Genomic DNA, 19,567 nt, shown 5'->3' on the forward strand with positions numbered 1-19,567 from the left:
ACAGGACTTCTCAAATAACAGTATAACTAGAAATGACTGTGCTCGTCACAATAACAGTGGAGGAATCCTGACACATCCGCCCTGGTTTCTCTCGCAAATAAGTCTGAAGATAACTGAGACCAAGAACATTTAACTTTTCTCAGAATTAAATGGATATGAAGGCCACACGTGTAAGCAAATCTCAGGAAACTGTAACAAGGTGCGTATTCACACAGCTGCCAAAATCAAATGTCTGTCCTCTACAAAAGTCAGGGGATAGTAATGTGCACATATACAGATGGCAGTACCATTGTGTGCACAAGGTACAAAAGGGCAGTGCATTGGTGGAGTTGTCATTTGTACTCAGTGATCCATTTGAAAAGGTTTGTGGTGTTATTATAGTCACATGGTGGTATTTAACAGCCTCTGAATGGGGAATTCTAGTTGGAGCTAGATGCATGGAACATAACATTTTGGAAATCGTCAGGAAATTCAGTGTTCTGAGACCCACAGTGTCAAGAATGTGCTGATAATATTACATTTCAGGCACTATCTCTCATCACGGACAATGCAGTGGATGACAGCCTTCATTTAATGACTGAGGGCAGCAGTGTTTGTGTAGTGTTGTCAGTGCAAGTTCAGCCATTGTGTCTTTTCTAATGCAGCCATTGCATCGAAATATAACAATGTTTAACATTAACTGAACTTTCTGTTAGTGCTTGGCAGTACACAATAATAATGTTAATTAGGAAAACATGTCCTAATGTTGTTCAGCAAAATTATGTTTATCTGGTAATGAAGTGGCTTTTGGTTTCTTAGCACATTTTCAGTTGTCACCTGATGATGGCATAAGAATCTGAAAGACAGATCATGATCAAATAAACATGATTTTTCGAAACATTAGCAAGTGTTTTCCTATTTAATATTATAACAAGATTTAATGGTTTATTCAAAAATTAGATCAGCAGGTGATTTACCTGGCAAATAACCAAATCACATCCTCATAGAGACAAAAAAATTGTTAATCAAAAGTAGATCCAAAAAAACTTACTTAGTCAGGTAATGAGCCACTCTAATAGCCAAGTGCATGTGTCACTCAGACTGAGGGAGGTGAACCAGGTCTGGACTGAATATGCCTCACGGATTACAGGTGAGAACTGGTGTACCAGCCAGCCTCGATGTGATTTTTACGGGGTTTGTTTGGTAAGTAATGAGTGTGCCCTCTGTTTTGACTCTGCAGGTGGTAACTGTGCTGATTTTAGAGATGAACAGTGTTTGCAACATTCCCTCTGGGGTACAACCCTGGCAACCAAGTGTACGTACACCTGTCGAACAGCTTTAATCCATTTCAAATGGATCACATTGTGTGTCTGCGGGAAACTGGACGGATGTACCGACAGATTGATCCATACTTCAGGCTCAGTGTATCGGTGGTGTGTCACTGCATTAGACAGTGGCCTCTGAACATTCCACAGAGCAGGTTCTACATATCCACACGGTACATATGCACGGCGAGATTGACACAATGTGAGAGCAGCAGAGGCTGAATGAACATTGTCCAGGGATGAATATGGACACATCTTGCACCTGCTTTGTCAACAGGAACCATTAGGAACTGTGTGCTTGCAGAAGAAGTACAATCGTGTGGCTCTGGCCAGGCTAACACTGACACCACAACACCAACACGCACAGCTACTCTGGCCTGGTGAAAGACTTGACTGGAGAGTGGAATGGCGACCTGTCATTTTCAGCCAAAGCATAGTTACTAAACACAGCCTTCCAAAATGCCTTCACAAAATAAGATGAAGTAAATATTCCAGAATTTGAATCAAGAACAGCTGCCAACATGAGTAACATAGAAGTAAATATCCTCGGAGTAGTGAAGCAACTTAAATCACTTAATAAAAGCAAGTCTTCTGGTCCAGGCTGTATACCAATTAGGTTCCTATCAGAGTATGCTGATGCAACAGCTCCGTACTTAACAATCGTATACAAACGTTCACTGAAAAATCTGTACGCAAAGACTTGAAAGTTGCACAGGTCACACCAGTATTCAATAAAGGTAGTAGGAGCAATCCACTAAATTACAGGCTCATATCATTAATGTTGATATGCAGCACGATTTTGGAACATATATTGTGGTCAAACATTGTGAATTACCTCGAAGAAAACAGTCTATTGACACACAGTCAACACAGATTTAGAAAACATCATTCTTGTGAAACACAACTAGCTCTTTACTGGCATGAAATGTCGAGTGCTACTGACATGGGATTTCAGATTGGTTCCATATTTCTGGATTTTCGGAAGGCTTTTGACACTGTACCCCACAAGCGGCTAGCAGTGAAATTGCGTGCTTATTGAATATCGTCTCAGTTACGTGACTGGATTCGCGATTTCCTGTCAGAGAGGTCACCGTTCATGGTAATTGACAAAAGTGACCGAGTAAGAGAGAATTGATTTCTGGCATTCCCCGTGGTAGCGTTAAGGCCCTTTGCTGTTCCTTATCTATGTAAAGGATTTGCGAGACAATTTGAGCAGCCCTCTTAGGTTGTTTGCAGATGATGCTGTCATTTAAACAAAGTCATCAGAAGATCAAAACAAATTGCAATATGATTTAGAAACTATATCTGCATGGTGCAAAAATTGGCCATTGACCCTAAATAATAAAAAGTGTGAGGTGATCCACATAAGTGCTAAAAGGAATCTGTTAAACTTCACTTACTTGATAAATCAGTCCAATAAAGGCTGTACATTCAACTAAATACCTAGGAATTACAGTTCTGAGCAACATAAATTGGAAGGAACACATAGAAAATGCTGTGGGGAAGGCTAACCAAAGACTCAATTTTATTGGCAGGACACTTAGAAAATGTAATAGATCTACTAAGGAGACTGCCTACACTACGCTTGTCCATCCTCTTTTGATATACTGCTGCGTGTTGTAGGTTCCTTACCAGATAGGATTGATGGAGTATATCAAAAAAGTTCAAAGAAGGGCAGCACATTTTGTATTGTCACTGAAATGACACAGGATTTGGGGTGGACATCATTGAAACTAAGGTGTTTTGCTGCAACAAAATCTTCTCATGAAATTCCAATTACCAAATTTCTCCTCTGGATGCAAAAATATTTTGTTGACACTGACCTACATAGGGAGAAATGATCAACATGATAAAATAAGTGAAATCAGAGCTCATACAGAAAGATACGGGTGTTCGTTCTTTCCACATGCTATACGAGATTGGAACAATAGAGAATTGTAAAGGTAGTTCAATGAACCCTTTTCCAGGCACTTAAATGTGATTTTCAGAGTATTGATGCAAATGTAGATGTAGGTTCTGTCTGCATGTGAGTGGTGGCTGTACACATTTGGGGTGTAGACCTGGTGAGCGGTGTATTCCAGAGCATATTTATCCGTGACATACAGGTCCCATTCCAGGCTTCATAGTGTGGGGTGCCACCAATTATAAATCACAGCCACATTTGATATTTCTGTACGATGAAGTAACTAGTGCCCGCTACATTGCCCACACTGTTATTCCCATGCTACTTCCATTTCTTCGACAATGCATCCACACACAACTGCTGCAGTGCAAAGTGCCCTTCATGGTGTGCAAAAAGTGCCCTAGCCAGCAAGATCGCCACTTCTCCAGTCAACTGAACATGTATGGGACATGCTGAAATAGGAACTTATGCATTTTCTGGGTGCTGAAAGAACCATTGCCAAATTACACTGGAAGTCGCAAGATGCTTGGGATAATGTATATCCCAGGATACTATTTGACACCTCTGTCGTTGTTTTCATGTGAGAATATGCACCATCATTGTTGGTAGGGGTCTACAATGTGTATTGATGTAACTGTTTGGGCATTCTTTATTGTGGCAAGTATTTCATTAGGTCTGAATTTGTTTTACCTTATACACCTACAGTGACGAACTACCTTTCACATCACTTGTCAGTTAAATGTTTTTGTTCCTGAGAGTGTTGCATTCTTTTCTGGCATTGAAATTTATAACATGGTTATTTGTACAGGCTTTCCATTCCTATAATCAGTAACACGATTAATCAGCCCACTTTTACATTTCAGCATTGTCGATGTGGGAGGACAGAGAACAGAACGACCCAAATGGCTTCACTGTTTTGAAAACTGTGCCGCATTTATATTTATATCGGCCATAAGTGAATACAACCAACTGGATGAACGTGGACAGGTGAGTAAGGGAGGAGGATATCCATATTATTAATCATGTCAGAAACATCACATATGAGTTTTATAAGCAAATCAACTGTAAACTAACACAATTTCAAGCCATGTACAGTTTTATCTGCTCCACTTGGCTGTAATGTGCAGTGTTACTTTTTCTCTGTATGTAATCATAGGTGTTCACCCACTTGAAATGTAATTTCACACAAAGATTTTTTTTTTAAATTTGTAATTTTATTGGTCTTTTGTTAGAAATGTTACAGCCATTATAATTGCTTATTTAGGTTAGTGGAGAGACTTAAATATTAAGTATGCAACTACATTCCTAGAAAAAAGAGCAGTTATTACAATTTCAGAAAATATTAATGATTTACTCAAGAGAAAGAGCTTCAATAATGTGTTGGTTGATCTCTGGCCCTTATGCAAACAGTTATGGCTTTAACTGACTGACAGAATTATTGGATATCCTTCTGAGGGATATTTGCCAAATAATGTCCAACTGGCACATTAGATTGTCAAAATCCTGATATGGTTGGAGGCCGCTGTCCATAATGCTCCAAATATTTTCAGTTGGGGAGAGATCCAGCAACTTTGCTGATCGAGGTAGGGTTTGGCGAGCACGAAGCCAAGCAGTAGAAGCTCTCGCCGTGTGTGGATGGGCATAATCTTGGTGAAATGTAAGCCCAGGATGGCTTGCCACAAAGGGCAACAAAATGGGATGTAGAATATCACTGCCTGCTGTGCTCTAAGGGTGTCGAGGATGACAACTGAACACATCCTGCTACGAAAATAAATGACACCCAGACCATCCCTCCTCGTTCACCACTATCCAGGGCATACCCAGACATGTCTTCACTCTGGGATCTCATTGTCTTCAGGGATGAGTCCAGCTTAAAATGGAGCCCTGATGACGAGCAAAGATATATCTGGAGATGCTCCAGACAGTGATGGGATACCAACCTGACTGTCACTGTCATACGGCCCAGTAACTGGGAGCGGTGGTCTGGGGTGCCATTTCTTTTCATAGCAGGACTTTTTTAGTTGTTATCCATGACACCTTCACATCACAGCAGTATATCAACAATTTTCTGCGTGTCATTTTGTTGCCCTTCATGGCAAGCCACTTCGAGCTTTCATTCAGGAAGACAATACCCGCCCACATGTGGTGAAATTTTCAATTGCTTGTCTTCATGCTTGCCAAACCCTACCTTGGCCAGCAAAGTTGTTGGATCTCTCCCCAGTTGAGAATGTTTGGAGCATTATGGGCAGGACACTCTGAGCAACTTGGGATCCAATCCACCAGTTGGGCTTAATTTGGCACAATGTTCTGCAGGAGGACATCCAGCAACTCTATGAATCAGTTCCAAGCTGAATAACTGCTTGCATAAGGGCTGGAGGCTGACCAACAAATTACTGACTTGCTCAATTTGTGAAGCTCTTTCTCTTCAGTAAATCATTCATTTTTTCTGAAATTGTAATCATTTGTTTGTCTGCACATGTACATCACGCCTACTGATTTCTGTCGCATTTGAAAAATTTCTTTGTGATGCATTGTTTTCTATTTTTTTCCTTAAAGTGTGTTTTATTCATATGTGATATTAAAATGTCACTTTTGATGCATCAGAAATTCATATCTACATCTTGCAGGTAACATGCTATTAAACTGCTAATTTTGAGATTGGTCTGACTGGTTAGTGTTTCACAATTTTTGGCAATGTATTACGCATTTAATTGAGGTTTTCCCATGGTTTATTTTAATCTGGAGCATATTTAGAACATCCTTATCAGATGTGACTGAGATCTGAATCAACTTCTGGACCACTAGATGTCGGAGAGCCTGTCACTTCAGCCCTATAAACCAACCTCCTTTGATTACCTGATGTTACATGCCTCCTTTGAAGATTCTTCTAGCTGTACCACCATTTTATTAGAATACTGAATCAAAACTAAACTCCTTTCCCTGCTGTATCACTTTCCACTGTTATTTCCATTTTGATTAGCCTCTTTTCTTAAAACATGAAAAAAGTCAGAAATGATTTACGTATACCACAGCCTTGGACATCATTTCTTGCAATGCTCTGTTACAACAAACAACTAAATGTGGCCTGCATTTATATTGCATCTTTATTTAAAACAAAACACCTTTTAAAGCAATGAATATTTCAATTACACAAGAACCAAGTCATTCCTCTCAGTACCAAACTAATACCAAGGTTGTTTCTGAAAGAATTGCAAATATTTATAGTATAGACCAATCCAGATAAAGCATTCCAGTTTCTATTGTTATGAAAGATACAGCTGTTAGAATGGAACCCAAACAAACACTCAAAGGTGATAAGCAAAGGTGAACGGTTAAATTTAAAGTTGGGTTTAACAAATTCCATCTCTGGCTTTTAAATTCTCTTAACAACATCACATATTATTCTTCTCAGGTCATTATGGTATACTTTTATAAAGGCAGCACATAATCCTATCAATTTGTCTCTCATGTTACTTTCTCTGTGTGGACTTTGCCTTTTAACCAGCCCCACAGACAAAAATCCAAAGAGGAAAGATCTAGGGATTTTGATGGCCGAGAAATGTGACTATTTCTGCAAATTCATCTTCCAGGAAATGTTATGTTTAGATGATGTGTCACCTGATCACTAGAATTTTCAGTGACCCCGTCATGCTGGAAGAACATACCCATGCTTGTAGTGACAGGAACCTCTTCCAGTAATGATGAAAGCTTGTTTTCAAGAAAGTGTACATAATGGGATCCATGAGATGATGTGATACAATAAACACAATCAGCTGATTGCCTATCATATCACGTCGCACGCTTACAGAGTGATGTTCTTTTTCCACTGTAGGCTGGTGGATTAGTATAGAAAATGTAACTTTGGGGGGTGTTCAATAAGTGACACAATGCATTTTTTTCTGAAAGCATTTTAGTTTTATTAAGGATTCCTATACACCATATTCTTCCCCACTCCAGCGACTACACAATCTTATTTTTCAACATAATCTCCATTCAATGCAGAGTTTACACCACCCTACTGGAAGTGTTTGCACGCCCCTGTGGTACCACTCTATTGGTCGACATCAGAGCCAACATCATGCTGCATCAATAATCTATCCATTATCTATGAACTGCTTCCCACAGAGTGCATCATTCATTGGGCCAGGAAGAAGGGAGTCAGAAGGTGTAGGATCCAGCCTATAGGGTGGATGAGGATGAACGAAGTTTTGTGAGCTACTCTCATGTGCGCAGACATGTGTCATGCCTTATGCTGTCGTGGAGAAGGATGAGTTTGTTTACATTTTGGGGGTGAAAGTCATTTCTTAGAGTTTCTGAGCGTAGCACAATAGACTTCAGAGTTGATTGTTGCACTATAAGGGAGAATATGAAACAGAATAACACCTTCAGAGACCCAGAAGACAACTGCCTTGACTTTACTGGCTGTGGATATGGCTTTGAACTTTTTCTTTGGAGGAAAAATGGTACGGTGCCTCTCCACAGATCGCGGTTTCATTTCTGGTTCAAAATGATGAACCCACATTTTTTTGACAAAAAATTAGCACACTCAGCCTCATAATGCACAAGAAATTCTGCACAGATGGTCCTCCATTGCTCTTTATGACATTGTGTTAGGTGGTAAGGAACCCAGCGGGAACACACACTTGAGTACTCCAACTGGTGGATGAGTGTGTCAGCACTACCAACAGAGACATCTAGTTAAGCAGAGTGAGGTGTTTGAGGGACCTGTCAATCACCTCGAATGAGACTGCCCGTATGTTTCAACACTGCAGGACTCACAGCTGTATGCAGCTGGATGGCACACAAGATATCAGACACTTTTGTGCAACCTCATTGTGATGTTGACAGATGCTTCCTCAGTGACTTATCGAGCTCAATTCTCTACCTGGTCTCTGTAGACATTCTGCAGGTGTTTATGAACATCTGTGATGATTTGGTTTTCTGCTAAAAGACACTCAATGAAAGCTCTCTGTTGGTGAGGTTGAAAATACGTGCTTCAGTTGTGATTTTGTTTTTTTAAAAACACGACTGATTTCAGGAAAATTATATTCCCATCTTCAGGTTTACAAATTTAGTAGTCAGCTGCAATGTAGTCACAAACCATGGACACCAGACTGCACTGTTCCGTAGTGTGTATTAGTAAATTTGTTCACCTGAAGATGTGAATATAATATTTTTGAAATCAGTCAAGTTTGTAATAAAACAAAGTCACAAGTGAAGTGGGTATTTTCCATATCACCATGCAACTGAGTTGTGGATGTTTTGTGAACAAAATCTTGCTCGGAACACACCTCTGTTACAGCACTATTTTGACGGCTAAGCATAGTGCCATCACGTATCGGAATTTCGTACAACTGTAGAGGCTGATGCAGGAATATTTCACGATGTCCCACAACAAATTCTGCAATTTTTCAAGCAAAATTGGCCAATGAAAAAAATGTCTTGCATTACTTATTGAATGCACCTTGTAGGTACCCTGCTACAGTTACAGTGGCATGGGGAGTTGACCAGCAAGGCAGTGGGTTCAGGGAGCAGGGTGGATAAATCATATAATTGGTTTATAGTATGTCGTTTATTCAGTGTGTAAGATGCAGCCAGTAGTGTAAATATCACCTTGCTGCGATCACCAGTCAGGGATTGGAGTAGGGAGAGGGTGCTGACCTCAGCACGTGGCCTTCAAAGACGCAGCCAACTCCCTCGGCGTCACCTCACCGAGCAGACGGTAGCAGAATGGAGCCACACTGTCAGCACTCTGCCAGGTGAAGAAACACAGTGTCTGGCTCTGGGTGGGGGGCACACTCGGCTACGGCAGTCTCCACAGAATTCTGTCGTGGTGGCCGGTACAGATGTGGAGCTCAGTGGAGTAACGTGTGATTACACAGAGATGAACTGTGACACGTGAGCAATTGGCATAAAAACATACAAATCAGTTAAAGAAAACAAAAACGTCTGTTCAGATCATAAAATCTACACGAGCGAAGCAGCAAGCACTCAGCTAATATCTCTCTCTATATAAGGAACTGTTCTGAGTGGTCTACCCATTCATTATTGCCCAGCCCAAGCTGCTACGGATAGACATTTGAAATCTGGAGAGGGTATTAACTGTATACTGTAGGCATCATGTAAGAAGGGATTGTCCAAAATTCTTCTCCTAAACAAGGAATGAAAGGTTTTTTGAGAATATGTTGTTGTGAAGGCAATTTTGAAGCCAGAACTACAAAGACCGGTGTTTGGTTTCTCTGACAGAAATTAAAAAAAAGAAGTACGTATTTCGGCATTTTTGGAAATTCAACCCCTAAGTGGGTGAAACAGTGAAGGAGGCAAGTTGAGGACCTGCAACCAGCCTGACTGCGTGTTAGACACACTGTTAAGGAAATGATTATTAAAGAACTACTAAAGCATTTTTAAAGTTATGTGTATGAAATTTGGTATTTGACTCTTCATTAGAAATAAAGAAACAAGTGTTGGGGAATGATAGTTTTCTTATAGACACATCACCACAAGAAGGCAGGATTAACAAAAAGCTCCAACTGCAGCTACAAAATCACCAGAAGGTTTAGAAGGTGTTGCAATTTGTGAACTAAATCAAATACAGCTATTTAACAGTCACCATGACACATTGGCTTTGTTAGAATTGCATAGAAAGAGAAACTGCTCTGTAATATGTTATTTTTCAGTAGGCCCAATATCCACCAATGGAAAAAAAACTGCAACACTAACAAGGGGTTGTGAGAAATAAAGAAAATGTTTCTACATCCAAAAGATGATACCTATTCTAATTTCAAACCAGTCGCATAAGATTAGCACTAGTAGTAGGATGTAGATCAGGTGTGCTTTAAATACATGCTGTAATGGTCATGAGTGTTAATTGCCTATTAGATTGGACATGATGAATTGATGTTTGTCAAGAATGCCTCTAAGGTAACAAAGATGCCACTGTCAACATCTGCAGTAGGACTACAAGAAGCTGGATGTTCCTTCTGTGATATTGCAGAAAGCCTTCGCAGGAATGTAGCGACCGTATACAATTGGTGGCATTGGTGGTCACGGTAATGCACGGTTGCAAGAACACCACACTCCACATAGCCATGTGGCGCTAATGAGAAGGAAGACGATTGTGTTCAGCACATGGCTCTGGAATATCAAACTGAATCTGCAATGGCAATTTAAGCAGCAGCTGGCTTCACAGTGACACAATGAACTATTACAAATCAGTTACTTCATGGACAGCTCTGAGGCAGATACCCGGTAGCAAGTATTCCACTGACCCCAAACCACTACTATTTGTGACTTCAGTGGTGTCAAGCAAGAGCTGATTGGAGGGCAGGTTGCAAGCCTGTTAAAAAGCTGACTCTGCCTCGCTGCCAGTGATGGCTATATGTCAGTTAGAAGAAGGCCAGTTGAGGGTCTGCAACCAGCCTGACTGCATGCTAAACACACTGGATCTACACCTGGAGTTACAGTCTGCAGCGCAATTTTGTATGACGAGAGCCCTCTCACGGTTATCCGATGCACCCTGAGTGCAGATTTGTGCATAAAAAAAAAATCGTTCAAATGGCTCTTAGCACTATGGGACTCAACATCTTAGGTCATAAGTCCCCTAGAACTTAGAACTACTTAAACCTAACTAACCTAAGGACATCACACACACCCATGCCCGAGGCAGGATTCGAACCTGCGACCGTAGCAGTCCCGCGGTTCCGGACTGCAGCGCCAGAACCGCACGGCCACCGCGGCCGGCTTTGTGCATCAGTTTGGCGATTCGACCTGGTGTGCTGCCATTTGTCAACAACAGTCCAGGGAGTGTTTTCCAACAGGATAACTCTTCCAGAATGAGATTTTCACTCTGCAGCGGAGTGTGCGCTGATATGAAACTTCCTGGCAGATTAAAACTGTGTGCCCGACCGAGACTCAAACTTGGGACCTTTGCCTTTAGCGGGCAAGTGCTCTACCACCTGAGCTACCCGAGCAGCTCAGGTAGTTCAGTCGGTACAGCACTTGCCCGCGAAAGGCAAAGGTCCCGAGTTCGAGTCTCGGTCCGGCACACAGTTTTAATCTGCCAGGAAGTTTCAGGATAACTCTTGCCCATATACTGCTGCTGAAACCCAATATGCTCTTCAGAGTGTCAACATATTGCCTCGGCCTGGTCGATCACCAGATCTGTCTCCAGTCGAGCACATACGGTACATCATTGGACAACAACTCTAGCATCATCCACAAACAGCATTAACTGTCCCTGTATTGACTGACCAAATGCAACAGGCATGGGACTCCACCTCACAAACTGACAACCGGCACCTGTACAACACAATGTGTCCATGTTTCCATGCTTCATTCAACATTTTGCCAGTTACACAAGTTTTTAATGTATTAGCATTTTGTGGTTTATCTCACACTTACGTTAACCTGTGATCTTGTGATGTTAATCACTTAAATATGTTGCCTTAACAAATGTGTATCTGAAATTTCATTACACTACATTCTTTTTGTTGCTGCAGTTTTTTTCCATCAGTGTATAAAAGGAACTGTCCTGATTGATCCGCTGACACATCATGAGCCAGCCCAAACTGCTAAGGATAGAAACTTGAAATTTGGTGTTGATCTTATACTGTAGCCATTGTTTAAGAAAGGACTTTTTGAAATGCCACTACTAATAAATAGGGGATGAAAGGTTTGTTTGAAAATATGTCACTAATAAGGCAATTTTGAAACTATATCTACAAAGATTGGTATTTGTTTCTCAGACAAAAACAAAAACCATGTGTTTCAGGGTTTTTGGAAATTCGGCTCCTAAGTGGGTAAAACAGTGAATGAAAGTGCTTTTTTGTCTTCTTTTTTTAAGTAAATGATTATTAAAGAGCTACTAAAGTATTTTGAAAGCTACAGCTATGAAAATTGGAATTTGACTTCTTGGTTGGAAATAAAGAAGTATGTAGTAGGGGATGAAAGTTTCAATGGAAATATCAATTGATGAATGCAGAAGGCGGGATTAACAAGATTAACAAAAATCTCTGACTGCAGCTACCAGAATCACTTTTTGGTGAGAAATACATTTGGAAAAGACCATGCTTCCATGGCATTAATTAGCATGAAAGGTTTAGAAGGTGTTATAATTTGTGGACTAAATCAAAGAAAGCTATTTATCAGTCACCATGATTGACTGTCTTTGTCAGAATTGCATAGAAAAAGAAATGGCTTTTTAATATATTAATTTTCCTGTAGGCCTAATATATGTATATAAAATTATTTTTCTTGCAATTACTATGCAAATGCCAGTGAAGCAGCAGTTGTTAAGGTAGTGTATATACACAATGTAAAGTAGAAGTAATTCTCATTTGTGCCAATGCAGGTAGATGAGCACTAGTCATAATTTGTTGTTAATAAACTTTACTGAAGAATATTTCAGTGGCTGCCTCTGTCTATTAATGTATAACTTGCTTTGTTGTTCCTCATCTCTGAAGATACTCTTTAATCACTGGATTTATGGAAAGCAATATGCCAGTGAACGTGTGTATTAATAGATTGTGTTGTGTATGAAAAGAGGGACAGCATCAGTTGTTGGTCACATTCATCATTACTGCTTTCAAGAATTGAACTTGAATTACAGCTTTTTCAAGTTACTGCTCTGTTTAAATATCACAGTGTGCGTCTTTCAGCATCTTTAACATGTACACTCTCTTTTGCACATCCTTAGCAGTTATTCTGTTTTGTGCAACTCTCTTCAAGATTTTAATGTGAGTTTGCTGACTTTTTTGCTCACCCTTTTTTGTTTAATTACAATCCTTAGCAGTTCAACTAAATTTAGTTCTCAGTGGTGGGGAAGTAAGGTACAAAAGAAAATCCCTTTTCTTTTAAAATCATTTCCACAGTGTGAAGAAGCCTATATTTGTTTGCCATGACAACTTCTAGCAGTTCTCACTTGGTTGTGAGATCTGTGATTGAGATACTGTTACTCTCATCTACATTTACATCTACAGCTGCTGGCTACTCTGCAAATCATACTTAAGTCCCTAGCAATTGATTCATTGAACCACATTCATACTAATTTTCTATTCTCAACTACAATAGTAAATATTCTTTGCTGGAAATAAGGTTAGGAGCTTTATTTCCTTGAACTGCATAATATGGACCACCATCCAGTACACTGTTGTGTTTATGTAGAAGATTTTCAATAAATCTTACTTGCAATTACTTAATGTAATTTGTTCTGTTTATCTCATCAGCTTTCTTGTGAGGTGTTTCTGTTTCTCCCCAGTTCAGAAGTAATGAACATTGTAAAGAATCTTTCTGCTGTAAGATCATGGCATTTGTGGCAATTTATTTAACAACTAAGTGAGCTGGTCTCAAGCTCAGGGTACGATTTCACAAATGGTGTGGAAGAAGAAGGGAGATTAACAACAACATCACAAAAAAGGCATGGATCCCTGGCCTGGGTAACAGTACCATGTAACTATCCCTTGTCATGGTTAGAGTGAAGTCCTCAATAACAGTGAAGGTGGAGATTAATATCATTGGTATGACAGAACTGGCAGAAGAGGCAAAACTGCTCTTAGGATTAACATAAAAGTTAGAAACTAAAATCCAGACACGTCTGTTCCTGGATAAGGTGGTGTTCGGTCAGCATCCGTAGCCCATGTCTGCAATTCACAATTGAGTATCTGGCAGAGGGTTCATCAAACCAGCTTTTACTGGAGCATAGGAGTGATCGAGGGTTCTCTGCTGGAGGTTGGTGACTGAGTGGGTGAAGAAGGCAGCCAATCAGTTGACAGAACACTTTATTGATGAGATTTTCACTCTGCAGTATAGTGTGCGCTGATATGAAACTTCCTGGCAGATTAAAACTGTGTGTCGGACCGAGACTCGAACTCGGGACCTTTGCCTTTCACGGGCAAGTGCTCTACCAACTGATCTACCCAAACACGACTCAAGCCCCATCCTCACAGCTTTACTTCTGCTAGTACCTCACCTCCTACCTTCCAAACTTAATGGAAGCTCTCATGTGAATCTTGCAGAACTGTCACTCCTGAAAGAAAGGATATTGCGTAGACATGGCTTAGCCACAGACTGGGGGATGTTTCCAGAATGAGATTTTCACTCTACAGTGGTGTGCGCTGATATGAAACTTCCTGGCAGATTAAAACTGTGTGCTGGACTGAGAAGGAAGGTAGGAGATGAGGTACAGGCAGAAGTAAAGCTGTGAGAATGGGCGTGAGTCGTGCTTGGGTAGCTCAGTTGGTAGAGCACTTGCCCACTAAAGGCAAAGGTCCCGAGTTCGAGTCTCGGTCCGGCACGCAGTTTTAATCTGCCAGGAAGTTTCACTTTATTGATGGTCACAAACAGGCACAGTTCATCATATCTGTAACTGGCAGACTGTAGGTAATTGGAGGTGATTTGGACCCCAGAACACTGGTTCAGGTGTGCTGACACAGGCGATTCCTGTGGATGGTAGCAGTGGTCTCACTACAACAGTGTGCAGGTGGATGGTAGCTGATGGCTGTGGGGTAGCGTTGTGGCAGTAGGCCATATCCCTGGGCCCAGATTGGACACTCGGGCAGTGGTTGCAGATTCGTGGCACGGCAGAGGCAGAGTTACAGATACATCTATGACCGACACGAACTCTGCATCGTCAGGCAGCCCAGCTGTCACGACTTGCTGACAGGCTGGTCGTGCCCAGTTTGAATCCCACTTCCATCTGCTGACTGTCGTGAAAGCCCCCTCCCCTGTATTGAGGCTGCATCAAAATGTCTGGAGTGGGGCTGACAGTACTGTGTAGTGTAATAGGTAGGTCAGTCACTCACGCAACGGGGGTCTACGTGACATCCCTCGTGCAGAAGTGCCGGTTGTGGAAGTCACGTCTTCTAATGCCGATGAGCTGGTAGCATATTGGTCGGTAAATGGCCTGATTTTGGTTGCTGAGCTGTGGTCCTGGCTGCTGGTGTTTGAGTCACTACAGGTGCCAACACCACTTCCACAAAACACCAGCCTATAATTAATTTATAAGAGCTACATGACCTATACGTAGACATCATAGTGACTACAATTACTGAAGTTAATAAATCAGTTGAGGAGGCTACGACAGTGTTTCTGCTAGAAAGAGCAGATAAACAGTTGTTAGGAGACTCCTGTATATAAGATCAATATCCTTAACATCAATTTGTTGCAGAATTCTTGAACATATTCTGAGTTCACATATAATAAATTACCTAGAGGCCAAAAGTTTATGTCCACGAATCAGCACAATTTTAGAAAGCATTGCTTGTGTGACACTCAGCTTGCCCTTTTCTCACATGATACGCTGTGAACTATAGATGAAGGGCAACAGGCAGTTTCCATATTCCTAGATATCCGGAAAGCATTTGATATAGTGCCCCATTGCAGGTGGTTAATGAAGATATGAGCATACAGAATAGGTCCCCAGATATGTGAGTGGCTAGGAGACATATGAAGTAACAGGACCCAATACATTGCTCTCAATGGCACTTGCTCATCAGAGACAAGGGTATCATCAGGAGTTCACCATGATAGGACTACTATTATTTTCTTTATACATAAATGATCTGGTGAACAGGGTGAGAAGCAATCTGCAGTTGTTTGCTGATGATACTGTGGTGTACAGGTAGATGCTGAAGATGAGTGACTGCAGGATGATGCAAGATGACTTAGACAAAATTTCTAATTGGTGTGTTGAATGGCAGCTGGCTCTAAATGTTGAAAAATGTAAGTTAATGTGGACGAGTAGGAAAGACAAATCCATAATGCTCAGGTCCAGTGTTAGTAGTGCTCTGATAGGACAGAGTCACATAGTTTACATTTCTGGGAATAACATTACAAAGTGATATGAAATGGAACAAGCATTATGATAGGGAAGGTAAATGGTTGACTTTAGTTTATTGGGAGAATTTTAGGAAAGTGTGGTTCATCTTTAAAGGAGACCACTTGTAGGACACTGGTGCAACCTATTCTCGAATATCGCCCAAGGGTCTAGGGTCTTCCTCAGGTCAGATTAAAGGAAGTAAATATACATTTCGCGTAAGGACCACGGAGGTAAGATACAATAAACCGGCACTCGTACTGAGGCATACAGACAGTTGTTTTTCCTTTGATCTGTCTGTGAGTAGAACTGGAAAGGAAATGACTAGTAGTGGTACAGAGTCTGCCATGCACTATACAGTGGCTTGCAGGTATGTATGTAGATGTACTACAACACTCAGGAAAACTACTGAGGATGTGTCAAATCCAGGCCACATAGCATTGTTGGCGCATTGTATTCCAAAGGTAGACCAGTGCACTAGCACGCAAGTGTTCATAATGTTTTGGCTCATCAGACAACTGTAACAGGTATTTGAGAAGCTAGCTGCTGATACTGAAAAACATACAATAATCATTTTTATCAGTCTTTCCTTCTCATCCTGTCCAGTAAGTCTCCCCTGACTCAGGGTTCTGGGTAACTTTCCCAAACTTTAGTCTTTTCCTAAACCCCACCAGTTCTTTTTCCTTCACCCCTCTTCCTTCCTCTTCAACCTTTCTGCTAGAAGGGGAAATTGGTGGCTTCGGAAGCTCTCAAACTGTGATACCTTTTATACGTGTGTTCTCCTTCTGGCTGTTGGGGGAGCAGATTTTTTTTATCTACCCAATTAAATCATATAATCATACTAACTGCAATGTTTCTCCAAAATAGAATCGTCTCAGTGTGAGCCTGGCGCTATTCAGTGTGCTGCTCACCTGCTCGGCATTCAGATACGCTTCTGTCATTGTCTTTCTGAACAAAATAGACATTTTTGATGAGAAGATAATGAAATATGATCTGTGCAATTACTTCCCAGAGTTCACTGGTAAGTACCTGACTAGAAGACAATGTATCACTTTTATTGTACACAGGTATGTGGATAAATAAGTAGCTAACATCCATATACCACACTTTTTTAAAAATTTCATGTCTGTAAGTTTCTGGAATCAGAAATGGAATGATCTTCTGTGAACAAACTCATTCAAATATTTTTGATATAACTGATAAAAGGGTTCTACATCAAAAGTTTTCTCATTTGTCTTTGTTTCCCATTGTATGTATTAGTTTTATCACTTTGCTGTCTTGTACCATTCTGCCACACCACACCCTGTCCTATTTCGTAAGAGTCTCTCACACATTTGAACAATACTCTATGATGGGTTGTATAAGCATTTTGAAAGCGATCTCTGGTTGCATTTCCTTAGTATTCTACCAATGAACCAAAGTCTGTGACCTCCTTTACCTACAACAGTATCTATGTAATCTTTCCATTTCAAACAATGGAAACAACAGGTAGGAGTATCAACAATGTAGGAAAAGATAGATTTCTACTTACCATAAGGAAGGCACGTCAAGTTGCAGACAGGCACGATTAAAAGACACTTACATGTAGCTTTCAGCACACAAATGACCGCCAACTCCAGGATCGTTTATTGTACGATTATATGATAGCGGAACGAGCACTGGTAGCAGTTACTTCTGTAAAGTATCTGGGAGTATGCGTACAGAATGATTTGAAGTGGAATGATCATATAAAATTAATTGTTGGTAAGATGGGTGCCAGGTTGAGATTCATTGGGAGAGTCCTTAGAAAATGTAGTCCATCAACAAAGGAGGTGGCTTACAAAACACTTGTTTGACCTATACTTGAGTATTGCTCATCAGTGTGGGATCCATACCAGGTCAGGTTGACAGAGGAAATAGAGAAGATCCGAAGAAGAGTAGCGTGTTCATCCCAGGGTTATTTGGTAAGTGTGATAGCGTTACGGAGATGTTTAGCAAACTCGAGTGGCAGACTCTGCAAGAGAGGCGCTCTGCATCGCGGTGTAGCTGGCTGTCCAGGTTTCGAGAGGGTGTGTTTCTGGATGAGGTATCAAATATATTGCTTCCCCCTACTTATACCTCCAGAGGAGATCACGAATGTAAAATTAGAGAGATTCGAGCACGTACAGAGGCTTTCCAGTAGACGTTCTTCCCGCGAACCATTCACGACTGGAACAGGAAAGGGAGGTAATGACAGTGGCATGTAAAGTGCTCTCCACCGCACACCATTGGGTGGCTTTCGGAGTATAAATGTAGATGTAGACATCGGACTGGAATGCAACATGACATGGGATGCAAGCAGCAATCTGGATATGGTGAGGAAGAGGAAAGGGAAGGGCATGGGGAAGGGGTAGAAGTGTACGGGTGGGGAGAGAGATGAACACTGTCTAGTGGAGTGTGCAGGGACTAGACTCCAACAGGTGCAGTGTCCGGAGGTTGTGGGGCAGGTTGGTGGGGAAAAGAGGTACTAAAAATTTGAAGAGCAGGAAAAGATAGGTGGATGCATTGACACAGGGCTGCAAATGTACAGGATGGGAGCTGAGAATGGGGAGGAGTGATAGGACATAGGGGTGGAAACTGTTGGGTGGAGGGTGTGGGGACAGTATGTTACTGTAGGTTGAGGCCAGGATAATTACGATAGCAGAAAATGTGTCGTAAGGATAACTCTCATGTGCACAGTTCGGAAAAGCTGGTGGTGGAGGGAAGGATCCAGATGGCCCAGGTAGTGCCATGCGAGTGCCTGTGGGTGTTCCATAGATTTGGTACCTTCCTATGTCAACCTTTTCCTGGGCCATATAGAGGAGACTTTCGCAATATGATCCAGGTTCACTGTGATATCTTCACGATCCGGACCCTGGACCGAGATACCTTATCTTTGTTCCTTCACAACCTCAACACCTTCTCTCCCATCTACTTGATGTGGTCCTCCTCAACCCAGTGTGCTACCATCTCAGATGTTGCTCTCCTCCTCTCTGACAGCTCCATCCGGACCTCGGTCCTCATTAAACCCGCCAGTCGCCAACAGTATCTGCCCAGTACCTGCATTTTGACAGCTTTCATCCCTTTCAGACCAAAAAATCCTTCCCATATAGCCTGGATACCCAGGAACGGCATATGTGCAGTGACAAAAACTCTCTTGCTCAGTATGCTGAGGATCTTATCAAGGGCTTCACAAACAGGCACTATCCCACAGACCTAGCCTGCAAGCAGATATCCTGTGCCTTTTCTCCTCACAACCCCAATCCTCCCACCACTCTCAAAAACCAGCCACTAAGGAGTGTCCCCTTCATGACCCAGTACAACCCCAGACTGGAACAACTGAACCACATCCTTCACCAGGGCTTTGATTACCTTCGACATGCCTGAAACGAGGGACATCCTACCCGAGATACTTCTAACCCCTCCTAAAGTCATATTCCGTCACCCACCCAACCTCAACAGTATCCCTGTGCCACTCCCAATCGTGACCCCCTGCCACAAGGATCGTACCCCCGTGGAAGACCCAAGTAGAAAGCCTGTCCAATCCACCCA

General features: G+C 41.6%; 1 protein-coding gene across 3 annotated transcripts in view; it reads left to right on the forward strand.

Moving 5' to 3' along the window:
* LOC124719094 (guanine nucleotide-binding protein subunit alpha-11-like) overlaps positions 1–19,567 on the forward strand; it is a 110,665-nt gene that overhangs the window by 73,797 nt on the left and 17,301 nt on the right. For 2 of the 3 annotated variants that reach the window (XM_047244785.1, XM_047244786.1), the window contains 2 exons: positions 4,071–4,194; positions 16,886–17,039. In XM_047244785.1, the coding sequence (XP_047100741.1) occupies positions 4,071–4,194; positions 16,886–17,039 (278 nt within the window). The remainder of the gene's footprint in view (positions 1–4,070; positions 4,195–16,885; positions 17,040–19,567) is intronic. The other variant, XM_047244787.1, reaches the window with a different exon arrangement.

The sequence above is a fragment of the Schistocerca piceifrons genome, chromosome 10, assembly GCF_021461385.2.
Source record: "Schistocerca piceifrons isolate TAMUIC-IGC-003096 chromosome 10, iqSchPice1.1, whole genome shotgun sequence".
NCBI lineage: Eukaryota > Metazoa > Arthropoda > Insecta > Orthoptera > Acrididae > Schistocerca > Schistocerca piceifrons.